At 39.6% G+C, this 26,294-nt stretch overlaps 3 protein-coding genes across 3 annotated transcripts; 1 reads left to right on the top strand and 2 right to left on the bottom strand.

Annotated features, from left to right (window-relative positions):
- Positions 1-277: 277 nt before the first annotated feature.
- LOC132901207 (olfactory receptor 1500-like) lies at positions 278-1,255 on the bottom strand. Its single transcript, XM_060943542.1, has one exon. It carries the CDS (start codon positions 1,244-1,246, stop codon positions 278-280), a length of 969 nt encoding a protein of 322 aa, XP_060799525.1. The 5' UTR covers positions 1,247-1,255.
- A 9,814-nt stretch (positions 1,256-11,069) lies between these two features.
- LOC132901206 (olfactory receptor 1E16-like) lies at positions 11,070-12,020 on the bottom strand. The gene has a single exon (XM_060943541.1). It carries the CDS (start codon positions 12,018-12,020, stop codon positions 11,070-11,072), a length of 951 nt encoding a protein of 316 aa, XP_060799524.1.
- A 9,389-nt stretch (positions 12,021-21,409) lies between these two features.
- LOC132901205 (olfactory receptor 6N1-like) lies at positions 21,410-22,372 on the top strand. The gene has a single exon (XM_060943540.1). It carries the CDS (start codon positions 21,410-21,412, stop codon positions 22,370-22,372), a length of 963 nt encoding a protein of 320 aa, XP_060799523.1.
- Positions 22,373-26,294: the final 3,922 nt, after the last annotated feature.

Genomic DNA, 26,294 nt, shown 5'->3' with positions numbered 1-26,294 from the left:
AATATTAGCATATTAGTATTAGTAGTTAAATGGAAGATTAATTACATATACTGTATGTAATGCTAGTGTTCCTATCCTGATTTACTGACTCAACAATAATTTGACAAATAACAAGAAGGATATTTTATATGTTTATGGACAACACAATGAAATTGGAAGATAGTAATTTATTATTTGAAGAGGAAGAATTGTTTTTTTTTATAAGATTCTTACTACATTTTATGTGCAGACTGTGTATGTCTACTACAGTAGTGTGCTAAAACCCTTTTGAATTTTTTCAGTCTGAAGGAATATTCAGTTGATTACTTATTTTTCTTTTTCTCAGTTTCATGATGATAGTTTGTTTGATTTCCTTAGTTCGAAAGAAGAATATAAATGGGTTAATAAGAGGGGGAAGTAGACTATACCACATGACAAGTATAACACGATTATTAATAGACATTTGAACCTTTATGTCTGTAATATAGACAGCACATCGAGGCAAATAGTAAAGAGATATTATAAGAAGCTGAGGGCTACATGTAGAGAATAATTTGTACTTTGCTTGGACATTTGGTATTTTTAAGACAGTTACAATGATCACTAGGTAAGAAAATATGATGAAAACAAAGGGCCCCAACATCACAATCATCGTCATAATAAGGAACAACAATCTCAGTTTCCTTAAATCACCACAGGCCAATATACTTATAGAATTTTGGTCACAAAAGAGGTGGGTTATGATGTTAGAGTCGCAGAAAGGCATGTCTATAGTCTGGTGAATTATCAGTATCAGCCATGAGACTGGAATCACCCAAAATATACCACATGCAATTGCCATAGAATGATTTGTAACAAGAGCACGGTATCTAAGAGGGTTACATATGGCAATAAACTGATCAAAGGACATTAAAAGCAAAATGAAAGAAGTGACAGCCCCAAAATAATGGATAAAAAACATCTGAACAAAGCATCCCAGATAGGTTACAGTTTCATCATTAAACAGGTACTTTGCAATCATTTTAGGCATTGTGATGGTTCCAAAACCAAATTCCACTATTGCAAGATTACAGAATATAAGGTAGGTAGGTTTTCTGAGGTTCTTTTCATAACAAACAAAGACCACACTTAAAATATTTCCCCCTGCAAGCACGAGATAAATTAAGAGAAGAAAGGTTCCCACTGTTGCATAATATGCTGGAGTGAGTCCTGGAAATCCAAGAAGGTAGAATTCTTCAATAAGTGTGAAATTGGAATAGTGGTTCATAGCTTCGGAAGTATTTCAGGATTATCTCAGGATCACCTAATCACTGCAATTTTACAAAGGGAAACAGAAGATTATGTTGCTGTTTTTTCTGACATAATATCAATCACAAATTATTGATGTATCCATTAGTATAGACTAACAAAAATGGACTAAAGCTTCAAACAATGCATTCTGACCTTCATGCAATTTGGAGCAAGCTATAGTTTCTTACAACTTTTAAGTATGTTACAACTTGTAAACAAGAACAGTACTTGATTAAACAAAGCCCATTGAAGCTTGATAAATCCTCTTCGAACACACAAGAGGCCAGCTATTTAATGAAGTGTTTGTTCCTCTGGGGTCCTTTTACTCTATCACATGTAAAATTACCTCATATGTGGGTTTTCTGTAGGACATTTGAACAATGGCCAACACCTACATTTGTAAACTAATCTACTGGTGGTAAAATGACATTAGTAACACATCAAAGAATAACTGCTGACTAACTACCAATGTTTATTACTAGGTTCAGTTTAAATCAAGTTATAGCCACTAGCTTGACAACCCTAAGCTATATGGGAACATAACAGGCTTTTTTTTTTTGAAATGAGGCTTCTTGGAGACTGTCTTGAAAAATATCCACTGACTTTCAGAACAAACTGTAACAAAGATATGTTCAGCTATATAATTTAATAATTAACAGTTATTCCACAAAATCGAGTCATACGTGAGCTGATAGCTGACGAGGTGCATCGCACCGAGTCACCTATAAGCCATGTATGACGAGATTGAGTGGAATACCTGATTTATTATATACACATTCACTGGATTCTGAGAAGCAGAGCATTTTTATTATTATTTTTTTCAAATTTGACAAATTAAAAACTTTATACAAAATGTTTGACAAAATCATTTCTGCTCAGAATGTAAACAAACTGGTGAAATGACAGTAGCAATTTGTGAAAAATGCTATAATAATTCTTGAAAAATAAAAAAGATATGTTCTTACCATCAAATACTTTTATTCCATATTTTGTTGCTTTTTTAATTTTTTTGAGGTCTTCTGTAGGTGCTAAAGAAGGCAACTGGACTTGCTTGAAATCCTTGAAGACATTTCACCTCTCATCCGAAAGGCTTCTTCAGTTCTGTCTGACTAGTGGGGAGTTCCAGGTATTTATCCTCTAGTAGACCAAAAGCAACCCTAATGAGAGTCATTGAGATCACATGGATCGTCAGTTATTCTGTAGGTGTTAGGGTCACTGGAGGACAGGTGTGAATGATGTTAGCAGCCTAGAGAGTCATTAGGGTGATCTGTGGGTCGTTGGCTCTCTCTGCCATCATGTGAGTCATTGAAGTCAGCTGAGTTTTGGTGTGGATGTTTATTCAGTTTTCTGGGAAGTGTACCAAGGACTGCATTGTAGGTGGCTGATAAGTGGTGTCTCAGACCACCTCCTCTGTGAAGAGATGGTCATTCCAGGTTGACAAAGATGGCTTCTTTTGCCGCTTTTCCACTACCAACGCGGCTGAGTTGGGCTGAGCCGTGCCGTGCTGAGTCGGGCTGAGTCGAGCTAAGTGGGGCTGTTGGAGTTGCATTTCGACTACAACCGCGCTGAACCGTGCTGGCTGGAAGTGGGTGGACACATTGGGTGGAGTTAGCGAAAGTGGGTGGACGTCACGTGATGTCGTTAGGCGGCGCAAACAGTGACATCAGTGACCTTTTAAGCGGCAGTCTCACAACCCGGATAATAAACAATAAACATGGAGTCGTTAGTGTTGCTGGTCTTGGTGCTGTGGCTTGTTGTCACCGACAACGCCAACAGATACTGGCAAGAGCGTATAGATGAGGTGAGGCACATAAGGCTTCATAATTCTCGTAATTCGTAATTCTCCTTCTTCCGGGTTTACGGTGTTTACAGATCCCAGCGTGCTCGCGGGGCGTGTGTGGGCATGTGAGGACACGCCTCCTCACCAATCAGTGCACAGGGGAGTGTCTCCTCACGCCCCTAGCCTCACTCAGCTCGGTTTGGCTCGCTTCAGCCCCACTCCAAAACCGTGCGAGTTTTGGGGGCTGAGCAGGGCTGAAGCGAGCTGAGTCGTGCAGTTCTTAGATAGTCGAAATGCGAGCCGTGTCGGGCTGAAGTGAGCTGAAGCGAGCTGAAGTGAGCTGAAAAAGGGTAATGGAAAAGGGCCATTTTACTCCTCTTTCAAACCACCGGTCTTCTCTGGCTAAAATGAGTACATTGCAGTCCTGAAATGAGTGGCCTTTGTTATTGAGATGAAGATAGACTGCAGAGTCCTGGCCTGAGGAACTGGCTCTCTCCTGTGTTAAGCCATGCACTTGTGAATCAGTTGTTTTGTTTCCCCAATGTACAGGTCTGTGCATTCCTCACTGCATTGAATTGCATACACTATGTTGTCCTGTTTGCCTGCGACCCTGTAGAACAGACTAAAGCGGCTAGAGATAATGAGATGAGATGTTGTCCTGTTTGTGTCTGGGTATTCTGTCCTTAGGGTGGAACAATTTCTGCCTCAGAGTGTTACTGGGGCTGAAGTGTACAGGAATGTTGTGTTCGTAGAAGATCCTTCTGAATTACTTAGATCCCTACATTTCTGGACTATCTGAGAAACTCAGGAGGATCTTTTACAAACAAATTATTATTTTTTCTTCTTAATGGTGCTTGTTGTATTATCATACTGCCCCAAAAAAGAACAGTTCAAAGAAATCACTGAAGGCCCAATATTGCCATGACATTCATGTCCATGATGAGTGTATGTAAACTTCTGACCACAAATGTATATACATGCACATACATATGCCAAGGGTTATTATGGGCCTTTACTCTAAATTTATGGCAAGGTGCATGTGTGTCAATAAAACGAATAAAACCATCATAAAATAATTCCAAGACAGTTCCAAATAATCAATAAGAAAAAAAAAAACTTCCAGTGAAAGTAATGCAGATCCTAAAAAAGGCTAGCTCACAGAAGTACTGAAAATCACATTAAAAATGGCTTAATTAAATATTATTAATTCTACATTTGTACATCATACTGACCTGAACTTGAAGTTCCTGCATTTTTCTCATATTCCCTTGGTAATGTTTTTTCACGTCTTTTCGTTGTCTGCTCCACCTGCCTGCTTTTTTCAGTGCATCTTAATTGCTCTGTTTCATGCTGATTTCAATTATTTATTCATTTTAAAGGCCTTTCAGCTTTTTCAAGTGTAGGTCATAAAACAAACAAACAAACAAACAAACAAACAAAAAATCCCTGACACCCAATTATTTTTGCTTCATGGACCAAAAGTTACTGAATTTGAATCACAGAATTCACTATTAGGTATTTTTTAAATATAACAATTAATGAATTTAAAGCCACATGGCCCTAAATTCTCTGCTATTTTTTCCTACTTCACCATGACCCAATTCAAGATATTATGTCATGCAACACATGGTTGGCTTTCCCCGTTCACGCAAGGCATTGTGGGATACAAATTTGAAACAGGAAAGAAAAATGTGAGTGTGCAAATGAAATGTGAAAGACCGACTATAATAACGGAACGTGAGAAGAAAAGACATTATGTTGCGAAGGAAAGGAACCGCAGGACCAAACTAATAAATATCGGTGGTCAGCAAGCACCTCGGTGTGATCAGCTGTTCGTTTAGAGACAGAATGATGTAACTGTCAGTGCACAGTCAAAGGTAAATCTGTAGATGGCAGGAATGCAACTCTGTGGATTCCAGCTGCTGTAAAACCCAAAAGAAGAAGGAGGTAAACCTGCGCCTGCACACACGTACTTCCTCTGCCTGCTTGACTGCGCGAAGTGAGCAATTTCATGCATATTATTTGCTTGGGAATTCCCTCAAATTAAATAACTTCCCAGCCACAGAATGGCCTGGGTTTTTTTAAGCATACTGCAGATTTAAACATCTATTACAATGACCAAATTTCAGAGGGAACTAAATTTCACTGATTTTATGAAATCAAAAGGCCATCTAGCTCATCTCATCTCATTATCTCTAGCTGCTTTATCCTGTTCTACAGGGTCGCAGGCAAGCTGGAGCTTATCCCATCTGACTACGGGCGAAAGGCGGGGTAAACCCTGGACAAGTCGCCAGGTCATCACAGGGCTGACACATAGACACAGACAACCATTCACACTCACATTCACACCTACGGTCAATTTAGAGTCACCAGTTAATCTAACCTGCATGTCTTTGGTCTGTGGGGGAAACCGGAGCACCCGGAGGAAACCCACGCGGACACGGGGAGAACATGCAAACTCCGCACAGAAAGGCCCTCGTCGGCCATGGGGCTCGAACCCGGACCTTCTTGCTGTGAGGCGACAGCGCTAACCACTACACCACCGTGCCACCCCATCTAGCTTTAAATATTTATTTTTATATTTTATTTATAATTCATTAACCAATCACATTTGACAACGTGGGTGAAACATTATCTCTTGAAACAAACTGACAAACAAACAAAAAAGATCGAGCAGGCCAAATCAGTCACAAGACAGTCCAGGCCACTGGAATTTCTGGCCTGGTTTGAGAGGTCAACTGGCTGTGTTTCCCACTGCATTTGCATAACTATTTGGTTCCTTTCTCAACATAATCTTTGTAGAAGATATTGTGGGAAAGTTTAGAAAGCAATTCCAGGTAATTTTGGTTAAATATATTGATTATTTATTAAAGCTGAGTTGCCAGTGTCTGTTATAGGCAAAAAAATCCAATTTTGATCAAAACCAAAACCAAATTTCTAGCTTTTTGCCAGAATTCAGTCACAGTCAAAACGTTGTATTGAACACATGTATCTAAACATTTTGAGACAATGTTTTGAGAATTGAAAGGATTATTCATCCCAAAGTTACATTTGGAACATTAAAATGTATGATTTGTCTAAATAATTGATGTAGTAGAAGCTGACTGCAGTACAAATTTTAACTCCATGCATTCCCATGTAAGTAAATGGAAAACAAGCCAAACATACATTTTAAGTTACATCTGTAAAAATTACACTATGTAACAATAATTATTATTATTTTCTACCTGGGTAAGTTAGCCATTTTTTTCCGCCTCACCATAATTGCTTATACTACAAATATATAGAAAATGGCTATTATTCCCCTCAAACTTTGCTTTTGTGACCAGGACATTGGTTCTTTTGAGATGTGCCTATTTTCAAAGAGAAAACTGGCAAATTTGCATATTTTAATTCACATAAAGTCAGAAAAACCAACATATGAATCAAATCAAAAGTTATCAAAAAATGACCACAAAAGATTTAGAAGTGAGTAATTATACAACTAGGTTTGCTGAAACACTTCCAGGGTATTTCTTGCTGATTTCTCTGAGTTTGACACAGAATTTGATGTTTACTGTCCAGTCCATCGTAAAACTGCAGTGCGCATGCGCATGTATTGTCAAAAACATGTGTAACACATGTCCCAGTGTTGACAGGAGGATATCAAAAGGGATACTGCCTCATGAAAATTATTGCTTGCTCCTGCTGCACATACACGACCTTGCCGCACTTAGTTCATTCACAACAGGAACAGTGCCAGAACTTTTTGATTGCACCTCATATGTCATTGGTCTGGACACTTTTTACAGGCAGTGCATTCACACACACAACCTGTGAAGTCATGCCTCAATTAGTTCTGGATAACTTTTTCCTGAGCTTTGTTTATCTTGCACCTAGAACAGGGGTGTCAAACTCATTTTGGGTAAAAGGCCACATTACACTTAATCAAATGACAAGTGGACTGGATGGATGGATGGATGGATGGATGGATGGATGGATGGATGGATGGATGGATGGATGGATATCTTTTTTTTTCTTACAAAGCCCCACTGTTATGGAACAGCCTTCCAAGTAATGTTCGGGAATCAGACACAGTCTCAGCATTTAAGTCTAGGCTGAAAACATATCTGTTTAGTCAAGCCTTTTGTTAATGGTGTTTATGAGGTAAAGGAGTAGATCTGGAGGGTCCTCAGACATAGAGTGTTTTGGTAAACTGGGATGTATGGATGCTGTCAGTCCCCACTCGCTTGCTCACTCGAGTTTGTTGACGGTGTAGTGGCTGGCTGCTTTATGTCCCAGGGCTCCCTCATGCCTGTGTTACCTTCTGGCTCTCTCCTTTTAGTTATGCTGTCATAGTTAGTTGCCGGAGTCCCTGCTTGTACTCGGTGCAATATGTATACTGTTCCTACTTATTCAGGTGACATTGGGCATACCTAACCACCTGTGTTTTCTTTCCCTCCCCCCCACCCCAAATCCGTCCCTCTGAGTTGCATGGAGTCAACAGGAAATCTTTTGGTGGAGAGGGTGGAGACCTCGACTGGCTATCGTAGCCTGCAGGGAATTGGCCGTCAGACATTCTGTCGCATGTCCCAGACCCGGTGAAATGTAACTGAATTGCCTTGGCCAGCCCTAAGGGTCCCATCTGCATCTCATCATTGCTGAGGAGTGTGCTCCCATCACCCAATCAAGCATCTAGCCAGAGCAGGTCATGATATTTTTTAACCATATTAACATGCCATTGTTGTGTATTATGTCTGATGTCAAGACTCTCGTCTCTGCGAGCCTACCACACAGATTTAATACTTGTCATTTTTAGGGCATATCTAACAACATGTTTTCTTCCCCCCCCCCCCCCAATCTGTCCCTCTGAGTTACATGTTGATCCTGGGATTGAGATGCTGGATCTTCTGCCCCTCGGACCTGCTTGATCCATCCTGGTGCCCTGTGTCTGGTCGGAGTTTTATCGCACCGCTCCTGTGAAGGACGGCCCCATGAGGACAGTTGAGGGTTATACCTGTTAAAACTGTTAATATTATAGTCAGGCTGTCTGTTGTTGCCCAAATGAGGATGGGTTCCCTTTTGAGTCTGGTTCCTCTCAAGGTTTCTTCCTCATGTCGTCTGAGGTAGTTTTTCCTTGCCACTGTCGCCACAGGCTTGCTCATTGGGGATAGATTAGGGATAAAATTAGCTCATGTTTTAAGTCGTTCAAATTCTGTAAAGCTGCTTTGCGACAATATTTATTGTTAAAAGCGCTATACAAATAAACTTGATTTGATAGATAGATAGATAGATAGATAGATAGATAGATAGATAGATAGATAGATAGATAGATAGATAATGACTTGTCCAGGGTGCACCCTGCCTCTCACCCATAGTCAGCTGGGATAGGCTCCAGCTTGCCTGCGACCCTGCACAGGATAAGCAGTGACAGATAATGGATGGATGGATCATCTCATCTCATCTCATCTCATCTCATCTCATCTCATCTCATCTCATCTCATCTCATCTCATCTCATCTCATCTCATTATCTGTAGCCGCTTTATCCTGTTCTACAGGGTCGCAGGCAAGCTGGAGCCTATCCCAGCTGACTACGGGCGAAAGGCGGGGTACACCCTGGACAAGTCGCCAGGTCATCACAGGGCTGACACATAGAGACAGACAACCATTCACACTCACATTCACACCTACGGTCAATTTAGAGTCACCAGTTAACCTAACCTGCATGTCTTTGGACTGTGGGGGAAACCGGAGCACCCGGCGGAAACCCACGTGGACACGGGGAGAACATGCAAACTCTGCACAGAAAGGCCCTCGCCGGCCACGGGGCTTGAACCCGGACCTTCTTGCTGTGAGGTGACAGCGCTAACCACTACACCACCATGCCCCCCCATGGATGGATCAATAAATAAATAAATAAAATTTAGTAGAGCAAAAACATTAGTATTGAGCCCTGTTACTGTGAAAAAAGACTTTACATTACATTACATGACATGACATTTAGCAGATGCCCTTATCCAGAGTGACATGTTTGTAGCATCACGTTTTCAGCTTGATAATCAAACATTACAAAATTGGCACATTTTGTCAGTAGCAGAGTTACTGGCCTTGAATTTATTGTTCTGATTAATTTAATTTGGTGGTCCAGCTGACAAGCTTTATTGGGGGAAGTTTCATTTGACATCCCTGATAGAAACTTGTGTAAACCCTTTGTGAATACATTCTGTGATTTTGCCCTTTTGATTGTGATCAGCCTTGATTGTGTTCTGACCATGTGTGTTTTTTTTTTTTTTTTGACCCAGTTGGATGTTTTATTGTGGACTTTGTTTTACACAATATTGCACAATAAAAAATATTGCCAAACCAAGAAATATTTTATTATCATTTAAACAAGAATTAAAGAATTATCCAAAATATCCAGAATTATTTTGCCTTGGATGGCAGAAGAAAATATATGTTAATTGTTTCTGTGATCCACCTGATAATAAATCATGATAGTATTTTGTCATGGGTCAGCCCAGATTTATACTGAAAATTGTCATAAATCAGAGGCAGTGCTTACTTAATGTTATTTAGCAATTAACCAAGTAAGTTGGTCCAAGTCACTGTGGTCAAAAACAAGCAATGGACAAATAGTTATGCAAATAGAGCAGTATATGACAAACAGGATAAAGACAACACACAGAAAGCAAAGACTAAAAACCAGAGAGGTAATCATGCTCAGAGTCACACTGGATAAATGTGAAAACCTTGCAAAGGAGATACATGAAAAAGCTGTCAAAGTACACAGAGAGATTGAACAAAAATAGAAAGCATTTCCATTAAAATTCAGGTGAGTGTGAGCATTGTAATGTCTGAGCGAGAACTGGATCAAGATAAGGAGTCATTCATGGATGGGTAGTGGGCCTGCATGTTATAATAATCCATAGTGGTTAGCACGGTCGCCTCACAGCAAGAAGGTTCCGGGTTCAAACCCAGCGGCCATGAGGGCCTTTCTGTGTGGAGTTTGCATATTCTCCCCATGTCTGCGTGGGTTTCCTCCAGGTGCTCTGGTTTCCCCCACAGTCCAAAGACATGCAGTTAGGTTAACATGGGGCGGCCTTGGGCTGAGGTGCCCTTGAGCAATGTACCTAACCCCTGACTGCTTCCCGGGCACTCTGGTGTGGCTGTCCACTGCTCTGGGTGTGTGCATGTGTTCACTGCTTCAGATGGGTTAAATGCAGAGAATGAATTTCACTGTGCTTGAAGTGTGCATGTGACAAAGGTTTCTTTCTTCTTCTTCTAATTATTATAAATCAACTCTACAAGTTATTGCTTCATTGCATCTCTGGTACAGACCCTTTGAATTCTCTGTGATTTTGAGTCTGATTTTTAATAAAAGTACATCTTATTCTCAATCTTTGAGTAAACTGAATTAGGTATTTTAAAGCATGAAATACACTACTATTGAGATTCAGGGACTCTGTTTCTTTACCTGACCATTTCAAAGTAGCTATCAATTCACAGATTTTGAATTTTCTCCACAATATTCAGATCATCGTCAACTGAAGTCAGGCATGATGGTGTGAATCCAATTACAGTACAACCAGAGAAACACAAAAACCCAGTCCACATGTCTCATCTCATCTCATTATCTCTAGCAACTTTATCCTTCTACACAGGGTCGCAGGCAAGCTGGAGCCTATCCCAGCTGACTACGGGTGAAAGGCGGGGTACACCCTGGACAAGTCGCCAGGTCATCACAGGGCTGACACATAGACACAGACAACCATTCACACTCACATTCACACCTACGGTCAATTTAGAGTCACCAGTTAACCTAACCTGCATGTCTTTGGACTGTGGGGGAAACCGGAGCACCTGGAGGAAACCCACACGGACACGGGAAGAACATGCAAACTCCACACAGAAAGGCCCTCGCCGGCCCCGGGGCTCGAACCCAGGACCTTCTTGCTGTGAGGCGACAGCGCTAACCACTACACCACCGTGCTGCCCCAGTCCACATGTATTACCGTATAATATATTTTAATATCTGGCATTTTAGGTCAAGTTAACTTGGCCTTTTTTAAATTTTCTTATCAATATTTTCTTAACTTCTTCTGTTTTTAGACTATAGAGTAAAGGATTGATCATTGGGGGTAGCAGGCTATACAGCATAATGATGGCTATTTTCAAATCAGCATTAAATCTGATACCTATATTGGCAGCTAAGTAATAAAAACACTTTGGTAAGAAGAAGAGCGCAATTATAATGAGTTGAGAACTACATGTGGAAAAACACTTTAGCAGCCCCTGTGTGCTTGATAGTTTTAGGACAGCTAAAATAATTAAGGAATATGAGACCACAATAATGAAAAGAGAGCCCAGCAATACTACCATGGCATAAACAAAAGCTGGAAAACCATATGGAGCCCTGTCAGTGCATGCAAGAAGGGTAACAGATACATGATCACAATAGCAGTGTACAATGGTGTTAGCTCCACAGTAAGGGAGGGGAGAAGCTCTAACAACTATCATTATATTGCCACCATGAGCAAAAACCCAGACTAAAATGGACATAATTAATATATTTCTATTTGACATAAGAGTATGGTAATGAAATGGGTAGCAAACTGCTATATATCGATCTATGGCCATTTCAGCTAATGTCCATGCATTGACTGTACCAAAATAATGCACTAAGTACATCTGAAAAAAACAAGCTGCAAAAGAAATGGTCCCATCTTGGAACCAATATCGAGCAATAATCTTTGGTAAGGTGCATGTACTGAATAACACATCAGACAACACAAGACTCATATAAATAAAATGCATGGGTTTATGGAGACTCTTGTTTGTTGCAAACAAAAGCAGAAAAATTCCATTCCCTATTAAAGTGCACACATAGACAATGAACATAACTGCAGATACAAGGGCATAGTAGTTAGGCTGAAGTCCAGGAAAACCAATGATGAAAAAGTCCTTCACAGATGTCACGTTTCTGCCTGACATTATCAGATGTTCTTAAAGAGAAAATTTCAGATTCAATGCAGCGTCATAAAGCATGATAAACACGGTGTTTATGAATAAAATTCCCTGATAAATTAAAATGGTTAAAAGATAAAATACATTTATTTATTATTGCATAACATCTCTCTTTATTTTAGATAGATTTTGATATTACTCTAGATTTCAAATTAAATGCTAATGATATAAATTACCAAAAGCCATGATAACATTATTCTCTCCATACCTTTACAGAGTCATTGCACATTAGAAAATGTGTCCATGCTACATGGCAATTTATTAACCCTAACACATTGTGTACATGTCACATGTCTAGCAAGAAAAAAAAAAGTAAGCTGAGACTTATGTAAATCACCTGACACTTGTGTAAGAAGCAAAATTTTTATGTCTTAAAATGCAGTGTAATTAAGCTCACTATTGTCAGGAAGCAGCAGTAGATGGATGTAATTGCAGGAAGGTTTTTATTTACAAGCGTGCTAATATACAAATAAAAAATATGAAGCAAGGTCAGAGTAACAAAACTGAAAGCAGAGTCATAAACAGAAGCATCAACTAGAGCCATTAAACATGGCAAGAAATGAACATGACAGAAATAGCAGTGATATTCATGATAATACTTCACACCATCTGGCAGAAAGCAGCGTCCTTAATATGAGTGCACTGATTGTGCTCCAAATCAGCAACAGGTGTGTGCAATGATCAATCATCTTAAGGGCACGCGGAACGCGCTCCATGCACGTGGATACGAGCAGCTGCTCAAGCTGCGCCAGGCTCAAGCATGTGAAGGCATGACAGAAACCTCCAAATAACTCCCTCCGGCAGCTAAAATCCTCCTTGGACTGCCTCGGGGTAAAGGGCCTGGCACAAGAAAACGTCCCCTCAGAGTTCCACTCTGGTTCTGGGCAGATGTGGCATCAGAACCTGGGTTTAGGCTGGGACTTGGGCTTGGGTTGGGCTTTGAATAGGGGCATGAGGATGGTCAGAGGCTCTGGCATAGACATGGGCTTGAGTGTGGACCTGGACATGGATTCAGGTCTGGACATGACTTCAGACATAGGCCCAGATAAGGGCTCCGAGCTAGACATAGTTGAGGGCTCTGGACAGGACGTGGGCTTGGGCTCAGACTCTGGACAGGACATGGACTTGGGCTTGGGCTCTGGACAGGACAGGGATTTGGGCTCAGGCTCTGGGCAGGACATGGACTTGGGCTCCGGATTAGACATGGGCATTAATTCAGTCATAGACATGGTTTCAGGCATAGACATGGGCTTGAGCATAGGCATGGACCCCACTGTCAGCATGGGCATGAATTCAAACATGGGCATGGACTCAAGCATGACTCTGGGCTTGAGCATGGACCCTGATGTCAGCAAGGGCATGGATTTGAACATCAGCATAGACTCTGGGCTTGAGTATGGGCATGGATCCTGGCATCAGCAGGGGCATGTATTTGGATATGGCATGGACTCAGGCATTGGGATGGGTATTGCCTCAAGCAGGCCATTGGGCTTGAGCATGGACAGGGACTTGGACATGGGCTTGGATTTGGCATGGACACCAGTGTTACAACATCCTCCCTGAAGCTCAACAGCCAAGCAAAGAGCTTGTCCTTCCTGAAGCTCAGTGGTAGAGCAAAGAGCTTGCACTCCCTGAAGCCCAACCCTACAATAGATTGTTGACCTGGCCAGAGAGGACCAGTCCTCATCCAAAGTCAGCTGGGATTGGCACCAGCTTCCCCCAAAACCCTGAGAAATAATAAGTATAGATAATGTGTAGATGGGCGGCACAGTGGTGTAGTGGTTATACTGTTTCACTCAAACCCGAAATGATTGTTTTTTTGCGCTGTAGGCCATAATTCTAAAAATTAAAATAGAAAATGCTTGAAACATTTTAGTTTATGTGTAATGAGTCTAGAATACATTCAATTTTCCATCCATCCATTATCTGTAGCCACTTATCCTGTGCAGGGTCACGGGCAGGCTGGAGCCTATCCCAGCTGACTATGGGCGAGAGGTGGGATGCACCCTGGACAAGTCGCCAGATCATCGCAGGGCTGACACATAGAGACAAACAACCATTCACACCTACGATCAATTTTGAGCCACCAATTAGCCTAACCTGCATGTCTTTGGACTGTGGGGGAAACCCACGCAGATACAGGGAGAACATGCAAACTCCACACAGAAAGGCACCCGTCGGCCACTGGGCTTGAACCCAGAGCCTTCTTGCTGTGAGGCGACAGTGCTAACCACTACACCACCATGCCGTACTGTACTTATAATAATAATAATAATAATAATAATAATAATAATCATTATCATTATCATCATCATCTGTTTAAGGCCATAATCAGTTCACATTCTATCCTTGTTACATACAGGTCTTTAAAGCTAAGTTTTTCAATGAATGAATGAATGAATGAATTAATTAATTTTTAAGGCTAAACACAATGCTAACACAAATTGAATTATGTCTGGTGTGTTTTAGTTCTGACATGAAATTAATATTAACCTCAAAAAATGTGTAATGATAAACAACTGTCTTTGAAAATCCCATTTTTCCAAAACTCTGCATCCAGGTCTGCACGTCACAGTGCCTCTTGTTTGCAAATGCGTATCATACTGAAATGAACAACTGTTGAGCAGACACATTCTGATAACACATTCTGCACTCATTTACAAATTACATGTTGACACTCAGCCCTGTTTTAAAATGAAGTTTGGATGTGATTGTAAATGTTAGTTGCTATTTTTAGTTACCTGTACTATTCTTCTTACCATACTATACAAATGCTGAAAAATATTTGACCATATCTTAAGCCTACTTACAAATTCAAATGTATTTATTGTCTGAAGAATTAATAACAGCTGAAAATATATAGACAATAGACTGATTTTTTCCCATGACATTTTTCCCCATTAGTTTGTTGATGATCTTGTTTTTTTCCTACTGCATGTGTGACTCTTAATGAGCAAGGGTCCATTTACTTTGTGTGTGTGTGTGTGTGTGTGTGTGTGTGTGTGTGTGTGTGTGTGTGTGTGTGTTTGGTTCATAAAATCTCACCATGTCCATGTAAATAGGCCTTAAAATGGATAAATTCCCAGTTTCCTGCACTAGTCTGGCTATTATCTAATGGGATTTGAGTAATTCCCCTGACAGGATAATATTCATAGGATAACTCTGCTAATAATCAAATTAAATTAAATGCATTCCCCATGCTTGGAATTAAAATATGGGATTCTTCTTTTATAAATAGTATGAGACTCCCGAGACACTTGCTGTAATTGTAGTTGTAATTGTACAACAACAACAACAACAAGAACTACTACTACGACTACTACTAATCATAATAATAATAATAATAAATGATATAGCCCCATATTAGAGAAAGTTGGGACGGTAAGAAAGATGCACATAAAAAAAGAAAGCAGTGATTTCTAAATTTACTTTTACTTATATTTCACTGCAGACAATATGAAACCAAAATATTTCATGTTTTATCTGGTCAACCTCATTTCATTTCTTCTTATACATCCGTTCCTGAATGTCAGGCCTGCAAGACATTAAAAAAAAACAAAAACAAACACCCCCCCCCAAAAAAAAAAAAAAAAAAAGTTGGGATTTAGGGCTAGTAATGAGGTAAAACAATTAATGTAAATGATGATGTGATTTGAAGCAACAAGTTACCAGCAACAAGTCCAAAAGCCAGGGTCTGTCATGGTATGCAGTTGTGTCAGTGCCCTTGGCAAAGGTAACTTATACTTCTGTGATGGAGCATTAATGCGAAAAAAAAAAAAAAGTACATTGGGATTTTGGAGCAACATATGCTGCCTTCAAGGTCACGTCTTTTCCAGGGATTTTTCATCAAAACAGTGCAAAAGCACATTCTGCACACATTACAAAGACATGGCTATGGAAGAAGAGGGTGCCTGGGTCTTCTGTCCCCAATGGAGAATGTGTGGTGAATTTTGAAATGAAAAATATGACAATGATGACCTTACACTGTTGCACACCTGAAGACCTGTTTGCAGGAAGAATGGGGAAAAATAACACCTGAAACGCTTCATCACTTGGTGTCTTCAGTCCCTTAACATCTTTTAAGTGTTTTGTGAAGGAACGTCAACATGACAAAATGGGAAATGCTTTACCATCCCAACTTCTTTTTTTTTTTTTTATATATGTTGCAAGAAGGGCGGCACGGTGGTGTAGTGGTTAGCGCTGTCGCCTCACAGCAAGAAGGTCCGGGTTCGAGCCCCGTGCCCGGTGAGGGCCTTTCTGTGTGGAGTTTGCATGTTCTCCTCGTGTCCGCGTGGGTTTCCTCCGGGTGCTCCGGTTTCCCCCACAGTCCAAAGACATGCAGGTTAGGTTAACTGGTGACTCTAAATTGACCGTAGGTGTGAATGGTTGTCTGTGTCTATGTGTCAGCCCTGTGATGACCTGGCGACTTGTCCAGGGTGTACCCCGCCTTTCGCCCGTAGTCAGCTGGGATAGGCTCCAGCTTGCCTGCGACCCTGTGGAACAGGATAAAGCGGCTAGAGATAATGAGATGAGATGTTGCAAGAATAAAAAATTAAATAATAAATGTATTTTTGGCGGCACGGTGGTGTAGTGGTTAGCGCTGTCGCCTCACAGCAAGAAGGTCCGGGTTCAAGCCCCGTGGCCGGCAAGGGCCTTTCTGTGCGGAGTTTGCATGTTCTCCCCGTGTCCGCGTGGGTTTCCTCCGGGTGCTCCGGTTTCCCCCACAGTCCAAAGACATGCAGGTTAGGTTAACTGGTGACTCTAAATTGACCATAGGTGTGGATGTGAGTGTGAATGGTTGTCTGTGTCTATGTGTCAGCCCTGTGATGACCTGGCGACTTGTTCAGGGTGTACCCCGCCTTTCGCCCGTAGTCAGCTGGGATAGGCTCCAGCTTGCCTGCGACCCTGTAGAAGGATGAAGCGGCTAGAGATAATGAGATGAGATGAGATGTATTTTGTAAAAACAAGAAAATTAATGAGGTAAAACATGAAATAATGTGCTGTGGTATTGGTTTGAGTGCAATACAGGTCAAATATTATTTACAAATGATTGTTTTCAGGTTTAATTTGAATTTCAGCATACTGTCCCAACTTTTTCTGATTTGGAGTTGTAATTATAATCATAACAGAACTTGACACCCTTTAGAAACTTGCTTTAGCATCACATGCTTGTAGCTGATATGAAACAAGGGATTTAATTTGAAAATATACCAAGATAGAGAAATTATGACAAATAGAAAGAGTTTACTAATTAGTCCCTTTCCCTGTAGTCTTCATTAGCTCCATGTTTACCAGTCATTATAACTGGATGCCCTTGACAGGTTCAGTACACAAACAGTGCGACTGCTTTCTCTTAGGAGAAAGCATAACAGAGCTGTTCACACACACACACACACACACACACACACACACACACACACACACACACAGATCGAGATCGTTATTTCTTTTTCTGACAGTCTGAAAGGGAAAAGAAATACACTACACTGGGTTTAACTGGTTTTGAATTAGCTGACGAACTTATAAATGATACATTCTATATGCTTTATCTAGGTTCAATAATAATAATAATAATAATAATAATAATAATAATACAACCCCGATTCCAAAAAAGTTGGGACAAAGTACAAATTGTAAATAAAAACGGAATGCAATAATTTACAAATCTCAAAAACTGATATTGTATTCACAATAGAACATAGACAACATATCAGATGTCGAAAGTGAAACATTTTGAAATTTCATGCCAAATATTGGGTCATTTGAAATTTCAGGACAGCAACACATCTCAAAACAGTTGGGACAGGGGCAATAAGAGGCTGGAGAAGTTAAAGGTACAAAAAAGGAACAGCTGGAGGACCAAATTGCAACTCATTAGGTCAATTGGCAATAGGTCATTAACATGACTGGGTATAAAAAGAGCATCTTGGAGTGGCAGCAGCTCTCAGAAGTAAAGATGGGAAGAGGATCACCAATCCCCCTAATTCTGCACCGACAAATAGTGGAGCAATATCAGAAAGGAGTTCGACAGTGTAAAATTGCAAAGAGTTTGAACATATCATCTACAGTGCATGGTATCATCAAAAGATTCAGAGAATCTGGAAGAATCTCTGTGCGTAAGGGTCAAGGTCGGAAAACCATACTGGGTGCCCGTGATCTTCAGGCCCTTAGATGGCACTGCATCACATACAGGCATGCTTCTGTATTGGAAATCACAAAATAGGCTCAGGAATATTTCCAGAGAACATTATCTGTGAACACAAGTCACCGTGATATCCGCCGTTGCCAGGTAAAACTCTATAGTTCGAAGAAGAAGCTGTAACTAAACATGATCCAGAAGTGCAGATGTCTTCTCTGGGCCAAGGCTCATTTAAAATGGACTGTGGCAAAGTGGAAAACTGTTCTGTGGTCAGACGAATCAAAATTTGAAGTTCTTTATGGAAATCAGGGATGCCGTGTCATTCGGACTAAAGAGGAGAAGGACGACCCAAGTTATTATCAGCGCTCAGTTCAGAAGCCTGCATCTCTGATGGTATGGGGTTGCATTAGTGCGTGTGGCATGGGCAGCTTACACATCTGGAAAGACACCATCAATGCTGAAAGGTATATCCAGGTTCTAGAGCAACATATGCTCCCATCCAGATGACGTCTCTTTCAGGGAAGACCTTGCATTTTTCCAACATGACAATGCCAAACTACATACTGCATCAATTACACCATCATGGCAGCGTAGAAGAAGGGTCCTTTCCATTTTTATTTACAGTTTGTACTTTGTCCCAACTTTTTTGGAATCAGGGTTGAAATAATAATAATAATAATAATAATAATAATAATAATAATAATAATAATGCAGTCTGTAGAAGAAGCACACTCCAGTTGTAGTTATTAATTTTCACAAATTTCTCACAAAGTTCCCAGTTTGTACCAAAGTTTCTGAAAAATAAATGCAATAATTTCCCCAAGATTTAGGTCCTTCTTAAATTGAAGGCCAAAACATATTTCTTCTCAAAGGTGCATTGTTATATGGCTATGATAGTGCATCAGCTCCACAGGAAACTAATCATATGATGGAAGTCAGCCATTTTTCTCCACACAACAGACAAAAGTAAATTTCAGTGGCTTTGGTGGGTGTCATCAGGTATGCTAGTTCTAGCTAGCTGGTATTGTATTAGCTTAACAACAGAAAATATACACTCACTACCCATGTTTTTTTTGGAAACACCTGCATACCTGCACATTCATGCAGTTATCTAATTGGCCTTTTCAATATATATATTTCATCAGTTATTTAAGAAAGTCAAACTTTAATATATTCTGGACTCATTACGATGTTTCAAGCATTTTTCTATTTTAAGTTTGATAATTTTGGCTGACGGTGAAAAAAAGCCTATCTCAAAATATTTGAGTATTTCATTTCTAGTTTGAGTAAAACAGTATAAATGCCATGTATCTCTTGGTCTAATTCAGTACCTTTCACCATCACCTATCCTCCTTGTGTTGAACAGCACATAGGGCCTTGTTGCAAACATTTCCAGTTTCTGTAACTGTGTATTTTTTTACGGGGTAGGGTGGTTTTCTGTATGCCCAACCCCCAACATGGATGACCAGGATGCCCATTTCTGTCTGTCTGACTACCACAATAACCGCGAGTTGGCCTAATGGTTAGCGTGTCCACCTCTCGATCGGGGGATCGTGAGTTCTACTCATGGTCGGGTCATACCAAAGACCATTATAAAAATGGTACCTGCTGCCATCTGGCAATACAGATGCGAGTGGGGAGACAAACTTCTGTGATTACCAGAGGACTAGCCCCCCACTGTAACCCTAGCTATGTAATAGGTGAGAGGCCGAGGGCTACGGAAACAGAGATCGGCGATGCCCTATGCGCCACATGGTGTAGGAAGGACTTTGATTTGATTTGACTACCACAATGACATGAAATATACATGGGCGGCATGGTAGTGTAGTGGTTAGCACTGTCGCCTGACAGCAAGAAGGTTCTGGGTTCGAGCCCAGTGGCCAATGGGGGTCCTTTCAGTGTGGAGTTTGCATGTTCTCCCCACGTCTGTGTGGGTTTCCGCTGGGTGCTCTGGTTTCCCCCACAGTCCAAAGACATGCAGTTAGGTTATCATGGGGTGGCCTTGGGCTGAAGTGCCCTTGAGCAAGGTACCTAACCTCCAACTGCTCCCTGGGTGCTGTAGTATGACTGCCCACTGCTCTGTGTGTGTGTGTGTGTGTTCACTGCTTCAGATGTGCTTGAGTGTGCATGTGACAAATAAAGGCGTCTTCTTCTTATGCACAATTTTAACAAACTTTCAGAAAAGGAAGCAAATGAACCACACAACCTCCTTGGCAAATTCAGAATAATATTGATGTATTTTAAGTTAGTGTACAGCACTAGACATTCCTCTTACTGATCTCAGGACCTTGTCAATACAATCACAGAAAACCTTTTCTGATGTCACCTCAATGAAATTAATAATCAATAATGTTCTAGTTAGGTTGTAATTATTTTGCTGCAGACGACATACATTATCATGATGAACCTGTGTGAAATTCTATCCAACGTTATGTAAGCTAGAAAGCCGAATATTGTAGCCCTACGTGTAATAGCATAACAATCAACATAGTAACATAGGATAACAAATGTAAGTGTTATATAATTTCATGACATGCATAATATTATACTCATAAAGAGATGACTTAACTGCATGCCTTTATCTTTTGCACATTTCTCCTCTGATTTTACTAATTACATTTGTTCTGTATAAAGTTAGAGGTAGGAGATGCCTCCACTCCCCCTACCTTTGGCTTCCAGTGGGGAGAGCTGAGGCCAGTCTATCTCCCCATATCATACGCCTGAGTGGGAGACCAGGGAGAAACCTGCCTAGCTCACAAACCAGAATCAGGGTGCCCACTCCGACAGGTTACTTGACCCACACTGTGACATGATATCATTGATGTGATGCACAAACAAGCGACACAAAACCAACTTCATGAATGTCACTGGCAAAAGATGGGCAGGAAATAGAGCTGGATTAGCCAATAAGATGCATCATACACACTTAGCAATGCATATAAATAAAGGCTCATCCTTTTTACAGATCAGTTCATACATTTAATATAATAAAGATAAATGTTAGTGCCTCTTCTCTGACAATCCAATTACAAATGATCTATTTTTTTCAGTCATGCTTTGAGAATTACAAAAGCTGTACAGATGTCTGGATAACTCTTTTTTTGCTTTTATATTATTATGCCACATTGGCTTTTGAGGAATTTAGATTTTTAAGGAGTAATTGCAATTAATTTAATTGTTTGATTAAGGATTAAACTGCTTGAAAGTTTAAGCCAACATGTTGGTTAAAAATGATTCTCAGAAAGTGATTACTGAATTGTTTTTTATTGGATTTGACAATGTAGAAAGACCACTGGCTGTTGGTGTGATCATGCTGATATTGTCCACACTTACTATGATTGTTAACACTGCAAACATTGGCTTTATTGTAATGGATAAACGTCTGCACCAGCCAATGTACATTTTTATCTGCCACTTAGCAATTGTAGACATGATCTACTGTACAAGTTCATGTCCAACTATGATAGGTATTCTTCTTGTTGGCTATAAAACTATATCCTATAAAGCATGCATGGTTCAGATGTTTATCTACCATTTTAGTGGAAGACTGGAGATGTTTACTATTACCGTGATGGCATTTGACCGTTTTGTTGCTATAAGCATGCCATTACAATATAATTCTTTAATGACAAATTTCCGATCTGTTTTAATCACTATTTCACTCTGGTTGGTGGGCGCTTCAATTGTATCCATGCTACCTGCTTCTATTGCACCTCTACCAGTTTGTTACGTTACTCTAAAGTACATATTTTGTGACTATGCATCTATTACAAGGGCAACTTGTGCAGACCCAGAGACATATTTTAAAGCTACAGCTATTCTGATATCTTGTATAATTTTTGGAACATTCGGTTTCATTTGCCTATCTTATATAAAGATAGCTATTGTTGTTTCAAGAATGACCTCAAACACTGACAAGAAGAAAACTATACATACTTGTTTAAATCATGCTATAGTTGTAGTCTGCTACTATACACTCATTTTCATACGAATAATCCTCACTAGGGTTGGTATAGTTTTAACACTGGAAGAACTAAATGGGTTGGTGGTGGGATCAATTATATTACCATCTTTAATTAATCCTTTCATATACTGCTTTAGAACAAAGGAAATCAGAAGTAAAATATTTAAAATATTTTCAAAAGTTGAACCAACTGTAAAAAGAATGCAATCATTTTAGACACATTGGGCATACTTTTGCCTTTACCATTATAGTTAACACTGGATGCTAAAATACAATGGATGTTAGATGGATGCTGTTAGGGTGTTTTTTTAACAAACAAATAAAAACAACTGGGTAAACTGTATTTCAGCTTTTGGAAAGACATTACTCAGTGGGTTATTCGCCCTTATTTTGAAGACTTTATGAGAATGACTACAGTTGTTGCATGAACCTGAATTGGGACAGTGGCCTGATACTAAATTTAAAAGATAAATGAACACAACTGTTGCATTAAAATTTGACTGCATTCACTGGTTTTATAATATTTAAATCTTCTCACGTGTTATAAAGCCTTCAGCACAGCAGAAATCTAATCTTGTGGTTAATATCAGTAACATCAAATGGCATTAAATATTACTGTTATTATCACTATAAACTAAATTTTGGAGTGTAAACATGGGCCATAGGTCAGCAAGAATGTAAGTCATGTTTATGTGGCTGCACAGAAACCTGTACTAAATGCTCTATGGTATTTATTGTTAAATCTTTTTTTAATTTCAGGGTAAAATATCTTGCTTACGAACAACTTCAGTTGAAATATCTTGTGTTGTAGATTTTAGAAAATACCTTCAGACAAATAAGTTTTATTAAAATTTATTCCAGATCATAATGCTGTTTTAATAGCCCCAAAATGTCTTTCTCTTCTGAATTATAAAATGTATTAGGTATTTCAAAGATTTAAGATTCAAAGATTTTTTTATTGTCAAATGACTTTATATCCAGGACATATAGGAGAATCAAAATGCCGTTTCTCTCTCACCTTACTTGTAAAAAACAGATAAAGATTACAAAAAAAACCCCAATATATATAAATATTTATAAATATAGATAATATAGATAAAAATACACTCTAAAATCAAACAATGTACAAAATAGCAGTAGTGCAAATACAGTACAATATCTGTAATGGAGAAGGTGCTAGAAGAGTAGCTTATGAAGTGTATATGAACAGTAGTGCAATCCCATTTCATGAGATTAAGAGGTTTTTTTAGTACCTAAGTGATTCAATATGACAAAATGTGGTAATACCTTATTTAAAGGGTACCTGTATATGATTTTAATAATACATTTATAAACATTACATAGAACTTTTAGAAAGCTGTGTTTGATGGGTTATGAAAAGCTTATGTCAAAAATGGTCAGGTGACATTGTTGGTTTTATGCAATATGTCATACAAGAGTGGAGATAAATGCTCACTAGTTCACAACATTCATAAACCTTAGAAACCACTGTAAGACAATTTATGAAAAGCTTATTTTCATGATGTAATGCTGTCATGAAGCACTACTTCAATGCAATGTATAGCTTTTATCTCTCCAATTAAGACACACACTGTACTGTATATGCCAATATTCTGAATGATGTTCATGCCCCTAAATGAAAGCAATAGGAAAATTCCCATTCACAGCATTGCCATGAAGCACTACTTCCATACAATATGTGTCAGGAATGCAGACGACAGATGGATGTAAAAGCAGCAGAGAGTTTAATAAGGCAAACTGGCAAACAAATCCAGGTAATGGTCAGGCAAGACACAAACTGGATATCACAGGTAGAGACAAAGATCATAAACCAAAATACAGAACAATATAAACAGCCAGGGAGTCAAAAAAGTATAAAGGCTTGGTAAAGTCAGGGAAGGGAGCACAGAATGTTTATTCTGCAATTGCATGAGTAAACTGAGAGTCTTATTATACACAGCAGTGATTTGGTGAGATAGGGAACAGGTGTAGCAATAATCAGTATTCCAGAGATGGACGGTGGTGCGATGCAGGTTGGTTATTGTAGTCTGTGGTGGCTGTATAAGGAGGCCGCTGTGAACTCTGGGAAATGGAGTTTTGAGTGCCAACGGGTGCAGACGTGACAATATGTATCTTAAGTAATATGCGCCAACATTTTGAATAATTTATGTTCCCTTAAATGAAACTAATACATTTTGCTATTGCATTTTTTATTTAGTGAATTAACTGGTTCAATTTTTCATCAGATATTATATAAAAGTATTATTATAATAAATACAAAAAGAGATGGTTCATTCAATTCAATTGAGACAATTGTTCAAACAATTTTTCTAAGTCTGTGTGTGTGTGTCTATGCTGTTTAGTCTGCCATGAGATATTATGTTCCTGTCCACTCCCAGTTGCCCAAAAATCCCTCTTCATTGAAACCAGTTTGTTGTAGTAAATCATGGCCTTATTGGATCTATCACAATGTATGACACAAGTTACAGGTGTTCTTCACTGCAAATAAGAGAAAATAGTATGCTATAATAGCCCTACATTTGTTATAAACATTTTAACTAGGACTGGTGTAGTTCTCACAATAGAAGAGTGAAATGGATTCAGGATTTGCACAATTCTTGGTCCATCTTCTTTTAGAACCAAAGAGATCAGAAACAAAATATTGAGAATTATGTCTAAAGTTGGACCAACCAAAGAATAATGTGAGGATATGCTGCTTTTACTTATTTTGCATTTACATTAAGAGTGAGTAAAGGGTCACGGACCCACAAAGCATACACAGTAAAAAACAAAAACAAAAAAACAGGAATGTGTATGGTTCACTTTGACTTGTATTTCATTAGAGACAGAATGAAACCAATATATTTCATGTTTTGTCTGGTCAATAAGAATTCATTTGTGAATATACATACATTCCTGCATTTCAGCCCTGCAATACATTAAAAAAAGGGATATGGGCAATTTAGGGCGATTAAAGAGCAAAACAATTAAATAATGATGTTAGTTGAAACAGCTAATGTCAACAGGTGGTTGTAATCATGATCTGGTACAAAAGCAGTATCCAGGAAAGGCCTAGTCTTTGAGAAGCAAAGGTAGGCTGAAGCTCTCCAGTTTGTCAACAAATGCCTGAGAAAATTATTGAAATGTTTAAAAACAATGCTGCTCAAAGTAAAATACAAAGGATTTTGTACATATCACCTTCTACAGTGCATAATATCATTAAATGATTCAAGGAGTCTGGAGGAATTTGAGTACATAACAGGCAAAGACGGCACTGGCCTTGCAGATCAGTTTATTGAGTCAACTGGCATCTGCTGCACTCAGTCTCCAATCCCAGCACACCACAGCATACAGGAGAGCACTGGCCACCACAGAAAAATAAAACAGCCTCAGCATAATCCTGCAGATGTTGAAGGACCTCAGCCTTCTCAGAAAGTAGAGGCGGCTTTGGCCCTTCTTGTATATGGCCTCTGTATTCTTAGTCCAGTCCAGTCTATTGTCAATATGTACCCCCAGTTTACTTGTAGTCCTCAACAATGTTCACACTGACCCCATGGATGGAAACAGGGGTCACCAGTGCCTTGTTCCTTCTCATGTCCATAACCAGTCCTTTAGGCTTTGTCACATTGATCTGCAGATTGTTCTGCTCATACCATGTAACATAGTTTTCCACCACTGTCCAATACTCAGCCTCATCATCCTTACTGATAAGTTCAACTATCACATAGTCATCAGAGTACTTCTGAAGATGGCAGGATTCTATCTGATAGTTGAAGTCTGTGGTATAGAGGGTGAACAGGAAGTGAGAGAGGACTGTCCCCTATGGTGCCCCAGTATTGCTGACCACATTATCCAACACACAGTGTTGTAAGTGTACATACTGTGGTCTACCTGTCAGGTAATTGACAACCCAGGACACGAGAGGGGCCTCCACATTAATTGCCATCAGCTTCTCACCAAGATACACTGGCTGTATGGTATAGAAAGTACGGGAGAAGTCAAAGAACATTACAAAGAACATTCCCTCACAGGGAGTAGGGGCAGTCTAGTATCCTGAACTCCGGGTTGGGGATGGTAGATGAACTGGAGAAAGATCCGGCCATAGGCTGAAGCTGCTCCAGAACACGTGTCTCCAGGG

The sequence above is a fragment of the Neoarius graeffei genome, chromosome 17, assembly GCF_027579695.1.
Source record: "Neoarius graeffei isolate fNeoGra1 chromosome 17, fNeoGra1.pri, whole genome shotgun sequence".
Lineage (NCBI taxonomy): Eukaryota > Metazoa > Chordata > Actinopteri > Siluriformes > Ariidae > Neoarius > Neoarius graeffei.
Note: the sequence above shows the minus strand (reverse complement) of the source record. Positions and strands in the feature narration are given on the sequence as shown.

What these genes read in the sequence shown, in the direction of transcription:
- LOC132901207 (XM_060943542.1), bottom strand. Translation starts at nt 1,246, where the DNA reads ATGAACCACTATTCCAATTTCACACTTATTGAAGAATTCTACCTTCTT.
- LOC132901206 (XM_060943541.1), bottom strand. Translation starts at nt 12,020, where the DNA reads ATGTCAGGCAGAAACGTGACATCTGTGAAGGACTTTTTCATCATTGGT.
- LOC132901205 (XM_060943540.1), top strand. Translation starts at nt 21,410, where the DNA reads ATGTTGGTTAAAAATGATTCTCAGAAAGTGATTACTGAATTGTTTTTT.